Source organism: Phascolarctos cinereus, unplaced genomic scaffold (assembly GCF_003287225.1).
Source record: "Phascolarctos cinereus isolate Bilbo 61053 unplaced genomic scaffold, phaCin_HiC Scaffold_726;HRSCAF=1367, whole genome shotgun sequence".
Lineage (NCBI taxonomy): Eukaryota > Metazoa > Chordata > Mammalia > Diprotodontia > Phascolarctidae > Phascolarctos > Phascolarctos cinereus.
The window spans coordinates 256,038,940-256,059,759 of record NW_027556098.1 but is presented as its reverse complement, the minus strand read 5'-3'; the positions used below and the strand labels follow the sequence as shown (position 1 = coordinate 256,059,759).

The 20,820-nt window shown below is 39.1% G+C and overlaps 1 protein-coding gene across 6 annotated transcripts in view; it reads right to left on the bottom strand.

Annotated features, from left to right (window-relative positions):
* Positions 1–20,820, bottom strand: part of ATP8A2 (ATPase phospholipid transporting 8A2) — a 756,382-nt gene that overhangs the window by 606,152 nt on the left and 129,410 nt on the right. For 4 of the 6 annotated variants that reach the window (XM_020997141.2, XM_078147076.1, XM_078147075.1 and 1 more), the window contains exon 2: positions 18,284–18,428. In XM_020997141.2, the coding sequence (XP_020852800.2) occupies positions 18,284–18,428 (145 nt within the window). Of the gene's footprint in view, positions 1–18,283; positions 18,429–18,781; positions 19,016–19,442; positions 19,519–20,820 lie in introns of those variants that run through there. The other 2 variants (XM_020997146.1, XM_078147077.1) reach the window with 2 other exon arrangements.

Here is a 20,820-nt window from a genome sequence, read left to right as displayed (position 1 = left end):
CTTACTCCACCATCTTGGCTCTCAGAAGTCTCCTATATCTGAAGTTATTTTTGTCTTTTTTTTTTAAAGAAAGGTACATTAATACAAGATGTTTAATAAGCATCATGGTTGAAATGTAAAATGACTAACCATTTTGGAAATCCAACTGGTGAAAAGCAAAATAAATTCTTGGGGACACACTCCATTGATATCTATAAATCTTTAAATACCCTATTGATTTCATTTGATTAACTTTCCATAAACCAAGATCAAAACACCTCAATACCTTAGTAAGGAACAGTCATGAGTTGTAATTTAAAGTTATAAAAAATACTTATTTTCTAAAATGCCAGAACACCCTAAGTATGGCATACAGTTAGCAGTAACAAAATACCACAAAAGTTTGTTAGTGTTTTGTTTGTTTTTGCCCAAACTACCTGAAGTCAACTTAGTTAACAGATGTGAGAATGGTTTATACAACAGAAGAAACAAATCCAATTCAATAAACATTTAAAATTTATTAAGTGTCTATAATGTGCCAGCTACAGTGCTAAGCACTGGGGATACAATTAGTAAAAAAGAGAGACAATCCCTGCCCTTAAGGAGCTTACAATCTAATTGGGGGAGGGGGAAGGGGAGAATGGAACGCCAGGGGATACCAGCAGGGGAATCTTGTTCTGTGGAATTGAAACCAGGCAAAGCAGAAGATGCAGAGTGGAGCGAGTCCAAAAGTCCAGTTCCTGCCCTTCATAAAAGAAGGCATTGAGAGAAGTTGGTGCCCCACCCTCCAGAGGGAAGAAGAGGCTGAGGGAGATGATATCAGTCAAGACTTGAGTTAGTAGCAAGGTGGCAAAATTAGAGGTGATGAATTTATTCTAGGAGAGGCATTTGACACTTAAGGATTGGCCCAAGAAGCATCTCACTAGAGTCGATGTAAAAGATTCAACAATAGAATTTAAGAATATTTGTTTCTTCCTCCATCTCTTCAGCATTGCTCAGTCTTGGTCTCCTGTGTTTTCTTATAGTAATTGATCATACACTTGGTCATTTTTTGGGGGGGAGTTCAGTTTTCAGAGGTATAAAGTGCTATGAAGTTGCCAACTGTTGTAATAGGGATTGTGACAATTATGCTATCAAAAGCAATTCCTCTTGTGGACCATGGAATACTTAGTATTATTAGTGGGTTAAAACTGGAGGAATATGGGATGGGTACATGACTAAAAGCACGAGAGATGACCATGTTTGTGAATTTTTTTCCTATTTTTTTTCCAATTACATGTAAAAATTGTCAAAATTAATTTATTCCCTTCCCCTTCATTGGGAAGGCAAGCAATTTGATATGTTACATGTGTGCAGTCATGCAAAACATAATGCTGTGAAACAAAACAAGGAAAAAAAGTAAAAAATAGTACTCTGATCTGTATTCAGATGTCATCAGTTCTTTCTCTGGAGGTAGAAAGCATTTTTTATCAAGTCCTTCAGAATTGTCTAGGATCATTGTATTGCTGAGAATAGCCAAGTCATTCAAAGTTGTTCACCATACATATTGCTCTTACCGTGTACAATGTTCTCCTCATTCAGCTCATTCACTTTGCATCAGTTCACGTAAGTCAGAATAGCCAAGTCATTCAAAGTTGTTCACCATACATATTGCTCTTACCGTGTACAATGTTCTCCTCATTCAGCTCATTCACTTTGCATCAGTTCACGTAAGTCTTTCCAAGTTTTTCTGACAACCTCCTGCTCCTTTCTTATAGCACAACAGTATTCCACTACAATCATATACTACAACTTGTTCAGCCATTCCCCAACTGATGGTCATCCCCTCAATTTCCAATTCTGTGCCACCCACAAAAAGCTGCTATAAATAATTTTGTACATATGGGTCCTTTTCCCTTCCTTTTTTTATTTCTTTGGGATATAGACCTAGCATATTATATATTACATATATATTACTGGGTCAAAGGATATGCAAAGTTTTATAAAGCCTTTTAGACATAGTTCCAAATTGCTCTCCAGAACTGCCAGATCATTTCACAACTCCACCAATAGCGCATGTCTGTGAAATTGTAGGGAGCTACCAAAGTTGACTGGGTACAAAACCATGCATGTCTGAGTAAGTCAGTCATTACTGGTTGACTATCAGGCTATTGCTAGGTATATCAAGAGTTATTCTCTTAGGGTCCTTCCCTCTATTATGTAACACCAACTCAAGTTAAGACTGAAGCCAAGGGCATCTGCTTACCACTTTTATCTTGTCAAGGACTGGCCACCCCAAATACTCAATCACATTGAGTACATCCATATGCTTGAGAGACAGTCAAATGGAGTTCATTATAAATCACAATTCCACATCCATTGACTTTCTCCTAATCTTTCTCTGGCTCTACATTGGCTATTTGTTAGCATTGCTTCCAGTGCCTATCACAATGCCTAGAAAATAGAAGGCAGTTGGGAAATGTCTGTTGAAAGAATAGAGTTAACAACATGGGCAAGCAGGGAATAGGCTGGTCACCACTGGATTAACTAATCTGCTGGTTATGACTGAGAAAACCGAGGCAGGAATTAAGCAGCTACACTTATCTTGACAAATCTCAGAAAATGTCATATACTCTAGTTTCAAAGAAACCTGGAAAGATTTGTATGAAATGATACAAAGTGAAATGAGCAGAACCAACAAAGTGACTTATACCATAACAACAACATTGTAAAAACAATTTTGAAAGATTTGAAAACTGTAATCAGTCATGAGTCCAGAGGATTGATGATGTAGAATGCTACCCACCTCCAATTACAGAGAAGATAAACTAAATATGCAAATGGACAATGCCTAACTTGTTTTGCTTGTCTATTCATATTTGTTACATGTGTTTTGTTTTTCTTTCCCTCACCCCTAGTGGGGAGGGTCAGGTGGAATGGGAAAAATATTTGATAATTGAAGAAAAAATATTTAATTTGAAGAAAATAAATATCCTCTGCCCTGCAAAGACCTTTGTACAAAGGATCAAATTCAGGCTATCAGTGGCAGATGCAGTCAGCTGGCATCAGAGCACTAATGGCAGGCAGAAAAGAGAAAGTAGGTAGAACATTTGGCAGGTAGGCATATCTGATATCAGAGAGATCTGATGTTAGTGCTAATGAGGAGTAAATCATGGGAACTAGGGTACAAGTCAGGACTCTTAAGTCTCTGAAAGGACTAGTGTCAAAGATGTAGGGCCCAGTTCCAGAGGAAATGCTATGCTGAATGGGATCTAGATTCCAATTCAATACAGGCTGCTAGATGGCACAGTGCATTGAATGCTGGACTTAGAGTTAATAACACCTCAGTTCAAATCCTGCCTCAGACACTTACTTAGCTATGACCTTAGGCAAATTACAATCTCCTTCTGTCTCAATTTCATCATCTTTAAAACATAAATAATGAATGTAAAGTGCTTTGCAAGCCCTTAAAGGGCTAAATAAATGCTAGCTATTATGATCATTATTCAATCACTTACTAAGTACCTCTAGGCACTGGGGACACAAAGACAACATAACAGTTACTAACTTCAAGGATCCTACATTCTAATGGAATGGCCGGGGGGAGGAAGGTAGAAATGCTCAACATATAAGTACGTACATGGTCATTTCAGGAAGAGAGAGAAAGATCAATTAAAGTGATTAGGAAAGGGATCCTACCAGAAACACAAAAGCTGCATTCCTAAGGAAGGCAGGAATTTTAAGAAGCAGAGGTGCGGGCTGGAGTGCATTCCAGGTCTTACTCATAGCCCCCAGTACACCCAAGTTTTGGGTTTACATGAACAGAAACAAAACAAGAGCCCAAAAGCTGAGGCTGGAGCAAATAGCAACTTGATCACAAATGCCAAAAGGCCCAATTGCTAGCATTAATACAAAGTCATTGTGGGAGCAGCCATTAAAATGTCTAGATGCCAAGCAGCCTGAGCAGCAGCACCACAGGTTTGAATATCTCCCTGGCCTAGGGGACAGAATAAAGATTTAAGAGTGACTTAATCTGCAGGGGTATTGTCAGAGCAGGTCAGGAAACTACATCGCATATCAACAAAAATATAACCCACCCAGATCTAGCAGTGGAGAGACCTTGGGATTGCCTTCTGAAATGACACAGCCAGTGCTGGAGAGGAAAAAAGTCAGCTCCTACCTTGAATACTTCCTCCCCCGTGTGATGTCTTCTCCCATCTGTTCTCATGGCCCTCTGTCAAATTTGAAGTACAAAGGACAGGTATACCAGGGAGCGAGAGAGCCCAGCAATGTCACAACTTCAGTCAAACTACAGTGCTCAGTCATTTTTGTCACCCCACATCTTAGAGGATTTTGGTTTTTCAGCAAGTGACTTAGCAAAAAATGTCCATTACTTCTATTCCTCATTTATTGTGACATGCAGGTGGCTAGGATCTTGAAAGATTAGGGGATAACAAATTTAGAGTTCAAAGGCCCCTTAAACATTGTCTAATCCAAATCAGACCCCTCCTACCCCCACTGACATTTTACAGATTAGAAAACTGACACCCACAGAGGTTAAATTGTGACCTAGGTAATAAGTAGCAGTGTCTAAGTAAGACCTAGGTCCTCTGCCTCAAGAGTAGAGCTCTTTCCAGGGCACAAGACCATGCTAGCAGGGTGCAGAAAGTGATAGGCCCTACACCAAAGTAGAAAGGCTGGAGGTACAAGCTCAACAACAGCCTGCATCTGCCATAAAGGTCTGTCATCAAAGAGCTGGTCCAGTGAAGTTTGGAAGTAGGCAAAGACTGGCTACCAGGTGACAAGGGAGTTTTCATTGTGTTTGGGCCATGGCCTCCAATAAAGGCAAAGAGGGATTGCAGTCTGCATCAGTGCAGAGAGCGAGTATTCATATCATTGAAACTGCTGATCCTTGGTGGAGTCCAAGCAAGATGTAACAACACTATGATGTTGTCTATAAGTATACTATGCTTATAAAAAGCTCAGCACTGCCTTCCTTAAATCCTTTCACTGAAGGAGAAGGGGGCCAAAATTTAGTTTCTCATCCTCAACCTTGAAGTCTGTAATAAGTGAACAGCTAGTATGTACACAGACAGCAATCTAAAGGTTTGCAAAGTGGTTTACATATACAATCTCATGTAATCCTAACAACAACCCTGTGAAGTTAAGTGAGACAGAGGTTATGTGACTTGACAGAAGTTATGTGACTAGCTGCGTGGTCATACAACTGGTAAATGTCTAAGGCAGGATTCAAACTCAGTTCTTTCTGACGCCAATTCCAGTGCTCTATCAATTATATCAAGCTGCCTATAAGATCTTTATCTTACAAGCCTTCCCCCAAAAAACATACAAAACCCCCCAAAATCCCGATTCACCTGTGTCATCATATCTACTACATTAATTTGCCATCTATGCATTTCATTTAAAACAATGGCCACTACTCTACTATCCCTCAATATGATCATTTGTTTGTGTTTTTTGCAACAGTAGAATGACAGTGGTGGAAGAGGGGGAAGGGAGCATTTGTTAAGTACTTACTATGTGCCAGGCACATATGCTTGACATATATGCTTAGCACGTTTTCTAAGCTACTTTACAAATATGACCTTATTTGATCCTCACAACAACTCTGTGAGGTAGATCCTATTATTATCCCCACTACAATCCAGGAAACAAAGGCAGAGTTCAGATGGCTTGGCCAGGGTCACACAGTTAATAAGTGTCTGATACCAGATTTAAACTCGGGCCTTCCTGATTCCAGGCCTAGCACTCTTCCACTGCACCACCTATTTGCCTTCAATTATAGAGAAGTTCTGTGACCAAGCGTCCTGGGACCACAGGAGAAGGTTCTAGACAATGCAGAGTGAGCAGTAGCAGGAAAAGCCAGAAACATAGAAACAAACTTAGATTTTGTCCTTCACTGACACAACTGGTTACATGACTTTCCCCATATAAATTTGTGTTCCAGACGAACTAGCTTACTTGATGGTCCTAATTCACTGATGTTCTATCTCCAGCTTTCATGCCTTTTCAAAGGGTTTGCCCATGCCTCAAATGCTCTACTCCTTTATCTGTGCCTCTTAGTATATTCCTAATTCCCTTCAAAGCTCAGCTCAAACACTGCCTCTTATATGAGGTCTTTCCCAACACCCCCTACCAACTAACTACTAGTGCCCCTTCAATTACTTTATAATTATTTTGTATACATTTTTAATTATTTATATGTATACATAGTCTTCCCTAATAGAATGTAAGCTCTGCATGGCAAGGATCTTTGTTTTTTCTTTATGTTCCCAGCACCTCTCTGGTACATAATACATAATTAAATATTTGTTTGATTGTTATTTTGTGAACAAAAAAAGGTAATATGGATATGCATGGCAGCAGGAAAGATATTTAATTTTATTATCTTTACGATTCCTAAGAAACAGAAAATAATTTGGTGAAGACACCAGAAAGAAACAATCATTCAATCTAATATTTACTTAATCTGGAAACTACAAAATTTGTCCCTAGGCCTTAAGAAAGTCACTTTTAACACTCATTCATATTTTAAAAACAAAACCAAACATTTGGTTCAGTTTCTGTTTTTTTTCCTTAATAAATGGACTTCTCCAAATTTAAAAATTATTTTCCCCTTTAATGAGAACATAAAGTGAAATATCAACTTCATTTGAGACAGACGTGCTTACCAACCCTTCAGGACAGCTGGCAGGCACCACTGTAATACAAAAGTTAATGTTTCTACCCACCCTTGGCAAAGCCATTCATATAAAGTAATTAGATTTACTCTGATACATCATGACTGAAATGATTAAAGAACTCTAATTTTGTAAAGGTAACACATTAAATATTAATATAAAGCAGCATTAAACAAAATAAGACTGAGCACCATGGAAGTAATTATGGTATTATTCAGCAAAAGTCTTTTTGTTTCAAAGGAGAGAGTTCTATTTTAAGGACTGTCAAATAAAGCATGGTAAATTTCATTTCACAGACCAGACAATATTATTTATCATAACACCTTTGCTGCACATCAGGCTTATTAGAAAAGAAAAACATTCTTCACAGTGTAATTTAAAGTTGACTGCTACTCTATCACGTAGGGACCTGTCATTAAGTGTGCTATATTTAATATTAGACACCCACAGTGCTAAATATTATAGGGAACATTTTTAAAACACTGTTCCTTATCCTGCAAATTCCAAAGACCAAGAAAATAAAGTAAGAAAAAGAAACAGGCATTTAAAAAGTACAACATAACCCCCACTCCACAAAAAGTCAATTTTAATTAAATGATTTAAAATACCAGCTGTGGTTCACAGTCAATTAATGATGAAGCCCCAAATTGTCCAAGTCCATACTAAAGCTATGATGCACATATATCCAAGCCTGAACAAATTAAAAAATAAGTATCTATTAAGCACCTACCACATATGGAGTATTGTACTAGATACTCGGACAGACCAAGACCGTAAGAGTTTTACATTAATCCTCATTAAATTTCATCTTATTAGAATTAATGAGATATTTTATCTTATCAAGGTCTTTTTGTTAAAAATCCTGTCTGTCATTTCAGTGTTAGCTATCCCTCCCAGATTTATGTCCTCTGCAAGCATGATAAGCATGTCACCTATCTAAGCTACTGACAGTGATGATCATTATGATTATAATTATAATAACTAATATTTATATAGTATTTTAAGGTTTGCAAAGTGCTTTGCAAATATTATCTCCTACAGCACACATCCCTGGGGCACCCCATTATTGACTTCTGTCCAAGAAGAAATGAGGTCATTAATGACTTCTCTTTAGGTGTGGCCATTTAACCAGTTCTGAACCCATCTAACTGACCCATTAACTCTCCTAAATCTGATCTTCTTCATAAGAATAGCACCAGAGGCTTTGTCAAATGTGTGTCTGATAGCTCTTAGAGATGTGGAACGTGTAAACAAGGAATTACACCACTGCCATTAGAGATGACATGTGATACCATCACAAGGTATCATTTACATCATTGTAGCTTTTATGATCTAACCTCAACTGTGGACCCAGATAAACATAGAACTCTATCAGAAATGAGCCTTTACAAAAATTACTTTGTATTGATTTAAAAATGATAGTTTTACTGATAAGACAGTAACTAAAGTTTATAGAATTAGCTATCATTTAAAAAGAGGAAACAGAAAGGGATCAATCAGCATTTAATACCAAGTCTAACCTTGCATGTTCTGGAAATTACTTTGCATACATTCTACCATCCCAACAATGAAAGAGCTGATGCTTCTTTTGTTCTCTTTATTCACAATCCCTCTTAAAAGGGGCAGGCTGCTGATTAGTGTTTTTAATTATGAATTTGCCGTTGGCTGAAGTAGTTCACAAATAAGAGCAGCTATGAGTAACACGTACAAACTATATTCACTTTCCCTATAAGATCATAAATGGCAATGCCCTCTGAGGGTCCATCCCTCCCAGATCTGTTTTTTAAAGAGGCCATTCTTTCCCTCTATTCTTATCTAGCTTTAATCACTGAATGGGCTCTGCCTCAGTCCAACTGAGGCCCATTAAAGACCTTAGCTTAAAAAGTCCAAAGATCTCCCACTGCGTCCTGGGCCATCTCTGCTCCTCCTGATCTATATCTTGCTCCTGGACCCAAGTAGCTCTGGAGGAGAAAGTGAGGCTGGTGACTTTGCACAGCCCTCCCTCACTTAAATCCAATTCACTTGCACGTCATGGTATCGCTTCCCTGATGTCATGGTCCTCTTCAAAAGCAAAAGACAAACAACAACGACAAAAAGTCAAGTTCTCAGACATGAGGTTTTTCATTGTCAAGTTTCTTAGCTGCCATCCCAACCAAAAATCACTATGAACTCCTCTGAAATCAGGTGGCAAATCATTTAGGATTCATATTCTAACATTTTTTTTCCACCCAACCCCTTCTCCCTCAAATGCACTGAGTAGAGTCTATCTATCAGCAAGTATTTTTAAAATACCTATGTGTTAAGCACTGCAATAGGCCCTGTAGTTACAAAGAAAGAAACAGTACTCAAACCCTGTACTCACAACGAGCTTGCATTCTAAGGGGTCATGTATATATAATATATATATATATATATATGGCATAAATATAATGTTAAATGCAAAAATATACAAATTAGTTAAACACAAGATATTTTGAGAGGAGGGTGGTAACAGTTGAGGGAATTAGGAAAAACTTCATGCTGAAGATGGTGCCGAGCTGCATCTTAAAAGAAGAAATGTACTCTGAGGCACAGATAAGGAAGGAGTGCATTGCAAGTCTAAAGGATGGCTAATGCAGGGGCAGCTAACTGGCAAAGTGGATAGAGCACTGGCCCTGGAATCAGAAGGACCTGAGTTCAAATCCAACTTGACACTTACTAGCTGTGTGACCCTAGGCAAGTCACTTTACCCCATTGCCTAGCCAAAAAAAAAAAAAGATGGCTAGGGCAAAGGAATGAAGAGAGAGAATGGAGCATAGTATAGAAGGAACAGAGGGAAGGCCCATTTGGCTGTATCAGAGTGCAAAAAAGAACACTGCCCAATGAGGCTGGAAAGATAAGTTAGTGTCAGGTTATACAGAGATTTAAAAGTCAAACAGAAGAGTTTATATTTTATCCTAAAGGCAATAGAAAGCCACTAGAGTTGACAGGGTAGAGGCATCACATGGTCAGGTCTGCATTTAAGGAAAATTTCTTTGGGAGTGATATATAGGATGGACCAGAGCAGTAAGAGAGTTGAGGGAGGGAAACTAATTGCAATAACTAAGGCAAGAGGTATTGAGGGCCTGAACTAAGGTGATAGCTGTGTGAGGGTAGAGAAGGGGTCAGATGTGAGATATGACAGATGAGGAAAGTTATCCCAAGGTCACATAGGTAGTAAGTAACAGAGCTGACATTTCAAACCCAGATTCTCTAATTCTAAAGGCAGCACCCTCTTCACTGTACCATGCTGTTACCCCTTAATTACCCTGCAGGATTGCTGAACAACACTCTTTGCCCTCAGTCCCCAGCTCGGGCCTGTCTATGATTGAGTTATGTCTTTTCCCAACTATTGGAAGATTGAAAGAGAATTCTTTTTTTGCATTTAACTAAGCTAGCTAGCATTAATCACTAGGGTTTTAAGTAGTAATAACACTGAAGTTTTCACTATTCCACTGACTGCTTTTCTGAGCCTGAAGAACACACATCAACATGGAAATTGAGGATAAAAACAGATATTTCCTAGATGTCCTAGGTATCTCATTTAGGAAATTGGTTCTGAATGAGATATTTGCTTTTCTGGAATCAGTCAATCCATAGGGTCTCTGGTCAACTCGCAGTAATAATTTCAGAGGGTGTTCTGAAAAAAGAGCTGTCTAGAATTAATAAACTTGGAGCCAGGCAGAAAAGCATTAGGAATAATAGCAAACAGAAATGAGAAAGCATGTAAGTATAAGCAAGTCACTGAACCTCTCAGAGCCTCACTTTTTTCATCTGTAAAATGGGGATACTTACATTTACTGTTTCACAGGATTGGGAGTATTATAACAATTTTGCTAACCATAAAGCATTGTAAGTGGGTTATTGTTCAGTAAAGAAATATTTCAGGATTAACAGAGGCTCCTGGGTCTCAGTTTCCTTATGTGTAAGGTAAAAGAGTTGTATTAGATGGCCCCTGGGGTTCCTTCTACCTTTAGATCTATGAATGATCAACTATATATAGGAAAGTCCCTAGTTAATTCCCAGATTCTAGCAGGTCTTTTTTTTGCCCCTAAAGTTATCCTACCACAACATCTTGCACAAATGTGTCCTAATGTCAGAACAGATCACCAAAGACGACATGGGACACTTATTTGAATGTGGCGTTGAAGTAAGATCTTGGCAGATCTATCTGAAGAGGCCATATCTCTTCCACGGCTACACAGTCCTGGCTTTCAAAAGAGCTCTATTTTCCTCTCACTACCTCTTGCCAGGGTTTGAGGAAGCAAAGGAAGAGTTGGTTGAGCAATCATTCACTATCAGAACTATCCAGCACCTTGCAGAATTTTTTAAACCTACCATTTGTTGCTCATGAGGAATACAATCATTTGAGATGTCCAGAACAAACCAAAAACAAAGAGTACATTCTACAGTTTGGGGCTGAAAATATAACCCTCTTTTAGGATATCTCAGGACTCCACACAGCCCATTCTCAACTTATTACTCTACCATTACCAGGCAGCTACAACTCCTACTTTCCCAAATACTTCCTGCAATGTTTCATAGCTCTGACTCCCTGCATAGGGATACCAAATCCATACCTTCAGAAATCTCATACATTTCTTCTTTAATTCTTCCTGTCCTAAACAAGCCACCCTATCAACACCAGAAACCAGGGGCAATAAGTATCCTATGTGATCTCAAAACCTAACAGGCTCTAGACTGATGACTCCTCTCTGATGCTTCAGAGAGTCGTGAGCTAGCGTGAGAGAGTAAAGACCATGACACAATCTCAACCCACACAACGGCTGTTACTCCTCCTGAAGGCAACATCTCTAAGAGACCTGAAATGCCCTAAAATTACACCTCCTTTACTGAGATCTACCTAACCAATTCCAGATAACCTTTTAAGTGGTGATCGAGGTTGTCCAGAGACAGTGGACAACAGCAGTTAAGGCAAAGGAGAGAAGACAAAGACTGAGCAATGCAATAGTCTGATCAGCTGATTCTTTTAACTAAGGGAAGAGAATAAGAGGTTTATTAAATTCCTAGTAAGTGTAAATTCTCAGTAGTGTACCAGAATCTAAGCTAAGTGCTTTATAAATGTTCTCATTTGATTCTCACAACCAATGGGAGGTATTTCTCCATTTTATAGTTGAGGAAACTGAAACAACAGGGGTTAAATGACTTGCCCAAGTTCATATAGTCAATAGTGTCTGTGTCAGAATCTGAACTCAGATTTTCCTGACTGCAAGCTCAGCACTCTATCTACTGTGCCAACTAGCTCCTAATTTATTGCTTACACTAAAGAATAAGGAAAAGGATTTATGTGTACAAAAATATTTATAACAGCTCTTTTTGTGGTAGCCAAAAATAGAAATAAGATGGTATCCATTATTTTGGGGAATTAATGAATTATGGTATAGGAATGGAATGGATAATAACTGTGCTTTAAGAAATAGTGAAAGGGATTGTTTAAAAAAAAAGGAAAGACTCATTAATTGGTATGAAATAAACAAAACTAGAAGACCAGTATTATACAATAATAACATTGTATAGAAAAAAGAACACTGACCAGGGCAATGAGCAATCATGATCCAGAAGAATGATGATGAAATAAGACACTTGCTTAGCGGCAGAAGCAATATACTCACGGTGTAGAATGAGACATATTTTTGGATATGACCAATGTAGGAATTTATTCTGCTTGACTACACATATTTTTACAATGCCTTTGTTTTTGTTTTTTTCTGTTAAGGTTTGAGGAGGCAGAGGGGATGGGGTTTAGTGGGAAGGAGAGAAAATAAATACTTGTTAATTCAAAAAAAATTTTGTTAAACCTACTTCTCACAGCTATGAGTAGGACTTGTCCTTGCACTTGGATAGCTTCAGCATGTATTTACTACATTTTCTGAGGGCAATTAAAGATAAGCAAATAAGTCATTTAAACAGCCCTCTAATTTCTTAGAAATGTATCCTTTCCTTGCAAGCAGTAGGAGGACAAAATTGGCTAATGCCTGACAAACAACATTGACTAACTTACTTTTTAGCTTTGAAGAATAAAACTCAATAAGCACAAGTGCAGAGTAGATGACTGAACTAGAGAACCCATGTGATAGCGCATCATCTTGGAGGTTGGTTATCTGGGGAACCTGGTAAATCACCAGGTGTTCTCATAGCCCAACATTCTCTTTGCACTGGTTAAAAATGTTATTTACAGGATTTCCATGCAGGGTTTGTATTTGCCCTCTGACATTTGTTGGTATTTATATAAAAAGGAGTATGACAGTGATCTCACTGAATTCATTTTCATTGAGTGCTCAGTGCTTGAGCTGCAGACATAATGAACACGACTGCCTCAGAAGCCAAACTGTCTAAGAGAGGGTGAAAATGTGTGGGCTGTTTCATGACTAGAGATAATTATAAATAATGTTTTGAAAAAATATATATGTTTTCAATTGAAATTTAAAAAAAAATACCAATTCTACAAACCTCTGTTAAGCACCTATATGCACAATAATAACCACTATGGATATGAAGACTTTTAAAAAGGGTAGTTCTTATACTTGAGGCGCTTAAAGTCTATATTCTCTTGCTTTGTATCATGGGAATACCTATTTCACATTCAGGGACATGTAGGACTTCCACACTTTATCCAAAATGGTCTCTAAAGCTTTTACTTGCAATGTAGATGATGGTATAATATTTGTCTTATTACAGTTAGACTATGGTTCTTCTTCCAATTCTACCTCTCCTCTACCCCCCAACACCTTGGGGCTGCTTACACAGTACCTACCTTCTGTTGGTGGTGATGATCACCAAATACTGCTTGATTTGCAATGATCAAAGCATTAAATCATGTACCCTAATAACCCCTTTCTGCTAAAACCTTTCTTCTACAAGGTTTCTCTACTCCAGTGCTTCCAAGTGAAACAGAAGTGGCCATGGATTTCACAAGCAGTGCCAATGAAGGCTCTGACAGTCTTACCAAGTTGGAAGGATGTGAGTAAAGATCCTGAAAATGAGCTATGTGTATATGTCACATCTGACACCCAACTAAGCTAAATGTGGAGGCTCATAGATAGAAGGTTAACTATCAAGTGATAATTTGGGGGTGAGGGTGCATGGAAAATCAGAATCGTCCTTTAAGGCATGGAGGGGATGGGATCTGTGTGGTTGGAAGGACTAGCCAGATAGATGAAGCCACAGGTCCTTCAAGCGGAAAATAAGTTGACATAATTCCCATTCAAGATGGGATTTTGTCCCCTTTCATTCTTTATAGCCAAAAATCTCATCTTAGCAATATCAGAAAAGAGGTTCTCAAGAACCAGGCTCTTAGCACGTGAACAACTTGTACAGACACTACAATAAAACCATGACCCCGTATAGCATTAAAACAGGGCCAGTAAATAGTTATTACTTTACAAAGGAAGATGACTGTAATTTAAAGCCAATGAATGCAAGGCAACCTTTTACTGACAATCACAATTTGACTTCAGTTACATACAAGACGACCTGAGGAAGTAAGCTCTTGTATCCTTTGGAATTAAAATCCTATCATTGCTATTTGGCTGCTGCTCTAGTAACTGGCTGCTTGAACTCTTGAGTTATTTTTGCCAAGAAAAAACTCCCACTTGAAATGGATGATGCATTAAATACCTGGGCATATGGTTACATTCCCATCTTGCTTTTAAGAATTCTATCTCAAAAGAGCTGTGAAAACAACTTGTTTTAGCTTTTAAGCCCCAATTCAAGAATCAGATATTTACAACCACATAAAAAGGCCACATCTAGGCACCAGGCCCAGTTCCTGATTATATAAATACTGATTTCTCAATGTATGAGTTGTGTGGGGTTTTTTAACTTGATTTTGAACACAGGTATATTCTTCTGAGTAAATTTGGGTGAAACTAGCTTTACAAATCAAATTAAGAGATGGTTATTCACATAACAAAAAAGGTTCACTGGCTTCTTATGTTTTTAAACAGCAAGTTCTCATAGGGGGTTTAAAGCACAATTCAAACTACCAAAATTTGTCTTTCACTCAACTTTGTAGAAAGGCATTTGTTACATAAAATAGGGCACATTATCCTATGCTGAGCTATGTCACATCATTTTTTTAAACTACTTCCAACTATCATTTACAAGTGATACATGTCAATGGGATTCTATGATTGTCATTTCCCCCAAAGGAAGGAATTTCTATGGACACCGCCTATCGCAGAGTTTTTCAGAGCTTCTTGGAGTTCTGAAAGGTTAATACAGTCACATTGTCAGTTTGGGTCAGAAGGATGAACTCAAGTGTTCCTGACTTTCAGACCAGATCTCTATCCATGATGCCATGCTGACTCTGAAGAAGATTATTGCCTAGGAGGAAAAGGTATATTTGTAGCTTACTAGCATGAATGATCTTAAATCAAAATGGAATATTTTAAGTGAATGATGAACTACAAGAAATTGTAGATTTGAGATGAAACACCAACATTATTTCTAGCTTGAATATTTGGGGACTTAGTCATTTCGACTCTCCATTACCTTATTTGGGGTTTTCTTGGCAAAGATACTAGAGTTGTTTGCTATTTGCTTCTCCAGCTTATTTTACAGGTGAGAAAACTGAGGCAAACAGGGTTAAGTGACCTGCCCAGGGTCACATAGCTAGAGTAAGTGTCTGAGGACAAATTTGAACTCAGGAAGACGAGTCTTCCTGACTCCAGGCCCTGCCCTCCATCCACTGTACCACCTAGCTGTCCCTAAGGGACTTGGCTACCAGCTGTAAAATGACAAGAGGCAATTGGAAAGACAATTGCTTAAGGTAAAGCTCTACATTTCAGAGCTATCAAATAGAGACGGCATGCATAGTAAGTCTAGTTCATGAAGAGATTTAGGGCAATCTTCTCCCCTTTCTGCTTCCCTTATTCCTAGAATAAGCTCAGAATCAACCTCCATTCCCCTTCCCCTGCTTTCTGAAAACTTAGCCTCTTCTCCTCCATCTTATACTTTATGTCCCAACTGCACAGTCACCTGAGCAGACATCCCCAACTGTGATCCTTTTCTGAATCAAATCCTTAGCTACCTATGGTTGGTGGAGCAAGAGATTAGCCTCCTGGCAATAAAGCGCCAAGCCAGTAAAAAGTTAGAAATTAGAAACCAAGAATCATGCTTAAGCAAGGTCCAACCAAATTGTAGGTCTCTTTATATAAAACTATGATCCACCTCAAATAACTTATTTGGTACTATTCTCTAGAAAAAAATAGTATATTATTTTTCATCATACTTAGGGGGAAAACACCAGTGATCTAGAATCTGGGATTCTCCCTCTATGGGAAATTGTCCTTCCTCAGAGTGATGTGATTTTCCTAAATAATGCCTTGGAAGATGAAAACAAAGTAATAAAATCTTGGTGTTCAATTTGATTATAAAAATAGATCTTTTTTTCTGTTTTAGACTCTTAACAAACCTTTCTGGCCAAAAAGAAGGGCCTTGACAATTATCAATAACTGACTGAAATCTTTAAATAAAAAAAAGGCAAGCTTCAAAGTCACTATGATAGTAAAAGACGCCATAATTTACCTCCCTCTGATAACCATTAAGAGTCCAAGCAAGTTTTGCAAGGAATTCTTGATGAAATGATATGCTATTATGATAAGCCTCTTAGGGATAATGTTATATGATTAGTCTGGTTGTCATTCCTACTGACAGACATGTTGTACATCAAGCATGCTTGGGCTCCCAGACCATAAAGCAAGTTACATTTAAATGTTCAAGATCTTAACTATTCAATTTTGAGCCAATTTTATGCTGACAGTACATGCTATGAAACTTGAATATATACAGACAATATTTTAATAATTAATAAGTACAAGGTTCAGCTAATTTGATTCTAACTTAGATCACTTATACAGGGTTTTTTATCCCGAGGCATAAGAGGAGGTGGGGAGAAGGAAGGACTACTGTAATTTTTTCTCGCTGTTAACACTCTGTAGTTTACATGCACACCACACCATATCTGAAAGCATGCAACACACTAGTCTCTTAAAATTCTACTATTAAACTGCAATGAGACTCAAGAAAATAATTTTGTCCTAATATAGACTGCAGGAATTAAACTTCCTCTACTACACCCCTTCTATAGAAGTTAAGAAAGGGACGAGGAGCTTTTTCCTGAGTGAGGATGACGAAAGATACCCATCTCCCATCACATTTCCTCTGTAGCATTTGAAGACAAAAATAAATAAGAACACAAATAAGATCTAAACTCTGGAAGTCAAATAGAAAGAACACCTGTCAGCACACTGAACTCTTGAAAGAAAGAGAAATATCCTAACTGTTCAATTCCTATCTTAATGTAAAATACTTTTATGATTTAACTTTATATAGGCAAGTTACAGCAAAAGGTATGAATTAATACAGGTACACAGGTATATCAGCACAGGCCAGGCCCAGGCTAGCTCAGAAAGAAAGCCTTTCTTCTAAAATGGAAGCTGAGAATATGAACAGCTTGGAAAACTACTGAATGAATGGAGTAAATCTCCCCACCATAGAGAAACCAACATCTCAGTCCATCAATGGTCAGACAGCAAGTCTGAAAAATGATAGTAAAGAAAAGCATGTAGTTTTTCTAACAGTAATATTAAACTATCCTTTCACTAAAGGCAACACTAATCATTTTATTTAACTGATCAGAGGTTCAAAGAGAAAATCCATGACACCCATAATGCTCTTCTTCATCAAGAAAGAAGTCATTCCATATGTTAATACCACTGCTTATTCTAATTAAGTCACTTATGATAGTTGCTGAAATAATCTTTCTTTAATAGAACTGTCAAAATATTTTTCTTCTCTTAATAAAAAAATTGTAAAATATTTTAAACAGAGCCTTCAAGGAAGAATGTTTTACTAGAAGTCAAAGAGACCAAGGTTCTAGTACTAGGTTCCTACTAACTTGTAATATGACCTGAGACAAATCACTTCACCTCCTCCAGTCACAGTTTCCGTTTCCGTAAAAGGAAAGGACTAGATATTACCTCTAGGGCACCTCCTACTGCTAACATTCTACAACTCTGTGTTTAAATGCCAATGTCAGAGAAGCTGGGCAAACTTAGTTCTCATTACTCTAAGCTCAAACAAGTGAAAACCAGGTGTTTCTTATGACAGGCTGTTTGACTAATTAATTGCCAGGTACAATGCTTGGGTAATAAAGCTTTATGAAGTGTGTCATTTCTTTTTTTAAAAAAGATGCCTGTGCAGTCTGTAAACAAGAAATATCTTCTAGCATTTGGCTACACAGTACTGCTCAGCAATAGGTTCAAGGGGATCCCCTGGGTGAGGGCCTTGGGATGAGAAAGGATCCCTCTCTTAGAAGTGGGGGCAGGGGAGCCTTTGCTCAGGATTCCAGGAACTATGAGGGCTTGAGGCAAAGGATCACCTGAGCAAAAGAGGAAAGGGATGAGAGTGTCAAGAGGGCAAGTACTCCAAACCAGAGGGGTCCACAGAATACAACTGCTTTTTGTATGGTTGTTGTTCTTTGAGGGAGTCGCTGGAAAGAAACAGCACCTAGCATCCTAACTGTGCATGCAAGGAAGGGTTTCTCCTTGCTCCTCCTCCCAACTGCCCCATTTTTTTTTTACCTGACTTGGTTGTCGTGGAACTTGGTCTGCTGGGGCTGGTTGAAGTAAATGGTACGAGTAGGTGCTTCCTCCAGGTCAGCAGTGGACGTGGTCCCGGACATCTCATCATCCGCTTTCTTGTAGCTTGAGGTGGTATAAACAGGTCCTGCAGCAAGCAACAGACAGGGCAGGGAAGAGAACACAAAAGAAGTCAGGAACCAGGCAAGAGGCGAGCAAACACTGGCAGCTGCTGGGGACAGAGCTGGGGGAAGGATGCTCTCAGCACGATGCCCAGGTCCCGCCTATGTACCTATCCCCCCCCCGGAGACTGCTGCCGCTGCTGCTCCCAGCTCCTCCTCCTCCCTCCCTCTCTCCTCCCCCTCCCCAGGCTTAGACTCCAGCCTGACAGCAGAGGAGCAGGGCAGCAGAGGTGGCAGCGGTGGCCATCCCCTCCTCCCGCCCCTAAGCCTGCCTGCCCGAGCTGGGGCTGGCGCAGGCGCTTGCTCCACCAGTACCCACCTCCCCGAGCCTTGGCAGCACTGCACTTGAGCACCAGAGCAGAGAGCGCCGAGGAGGAGCAGAGGGCAGGGCAGGAGCTTTGAGCAGCTTCTGTCTGGTGCAGGGAAAGCGCCAAGGCCAGGCCTGGGCTGGGCTGAGGCAAGGGAGGGCAGCTGAGCTCTGAGGCTATTGTTCTTTGGCAGCCCCAAGTCACAACTGCAAACCAGAACCCTCTTGGGTAACAAGGAGGAAAAAGACAAATTCTCACGCTTCGGAATTGGGAGAATGGGGGATGCAGCCGCCTCTATCCGAGGGGCGGACAAAGGGGAGGGGCGGAGTAGTGGTGTTTGATTTTGATGGAGAGATGCAAAAGGATTTTGCCTGCAAGCGATGGATGGCACAAATCAATCTTCAGCAGCCTTACGAATAAGCCCTACTGGATAACGCAAGCAGCTCTAGAGCAAAGAGTATCTCCGACAAGTGTGCTATAGTTTGCACATCCCCCGCACAGGGGAGGATTCCCCATTCCATGGTCCTAAGGACAGTCTCTTCGTGAGTTTGCCTGGCAACATGAAGCAATACAGCCCATACCCAGGTTCAGGACATTTCGCTGTGTTAATTAGGGTTTCTTTGGATACAACACAAACCCTAATGATTCTTTTTCCATCCCTATATAACCTACTTCAGAATTAACATTTTCGTGAGGGTAAATTCACCCCACATGCTAGGCAAGAAAGCAGGTCAATAACAGGTCTTATAGATCCCTACTCTGAGAAACGTAATGATTCTGGGCAAGCGTCACAAAGAAGTGTTCTGTTTACTTTAACTGTTCCCCTGCCCCAGTCCCCAGCTGTACCTCACACACATAGAAGTATCTCTCATCAATTTCCTTAAAAATTGCCTCCTTAGGATGTCAAAGGAAGATGACTACATATCTTGCAGGAAGACTCTCATTTTAGTTTCCTTAGGTATTTAAAAATAATAATTTACATCCAGTCATATCTATTTACCATTTTGCGGGTAATTAAAGGCAAATTCTTCTAATCTTAACCTGTTTCACCTCATTTAAGAAACAAGTTGGGAAGACATATCTCTTCCTATAACCACACTTGAAGTGTATCCTGGATATGTACGAAACATCGTTTTGAGAAGTTATCAGGAACTATTGTGGAGAAAGCAGACTGTTAGTTTGGGGAAAACATCTTCTCCCCAGAATAAGGAACCTTAGAAATCAAAGAAACAGCTACAGGGTTGCAGAGACTCTCAGACTGGCAAGGACAAAAATTTCTATTTTGAAGGAAGCTTCCACTATCTTAAGAGATTTTCTGCCACCTCCACAAGATTCTGTATCGACAAACCTCAAAGAAATGCAATATCCACCAGAACAACCTGACCTTTGTTACTCTTGAGACCCCAAGGTTAACAGTTCTAACCCCAAGGTTAACACATTCTTCCCTAAATCACCCAACATCCTATACCTATTATTCAACTTCCCAAATTAAGTGGCTAAAAGGCCTTATCTGATAGTCTTCTTTTACCTCTGGTACTGTCACCCAAAGGTTGTATAAAGCCTCAAATGTGTATTTCCCTTTGTTCTGACCATTGCTATCTACCTGAAAAATGCCTATCATTTTATGTGAAAGTTTTTATCTTCTAGCCTTGTCTCTTAATTTGTTGACCTTCAGTCAAAATTGGATCCATCATGGGGGTAATTAATCTCCAGGAGGATCCTAGGACCTTTTGTTTGAGGAATTCCACAACACTATTACCTTTAGAGTAAGAAAAAAATCTGAAAATTCAACGTTTGTTAACCTTTACTGAAAATCCAATAGGTGTATAGCACTTTACTAGGAAACCATTCTTAAAATATCTACATCAAAGACATGTAATAAAATGAAGCCAATGCAAACCATGGCCTTTTAGCAATATTTTCACTCACTCAAGTTCATTTGAGAAACCCCCTTCCAATTCTCAGAAAAGCAAAGATGTGCATAAGGAAACTATGTGCACTTTAATCTTCAAACAACATGTTCTATTAGCAATAAACTAATCCTGATGAC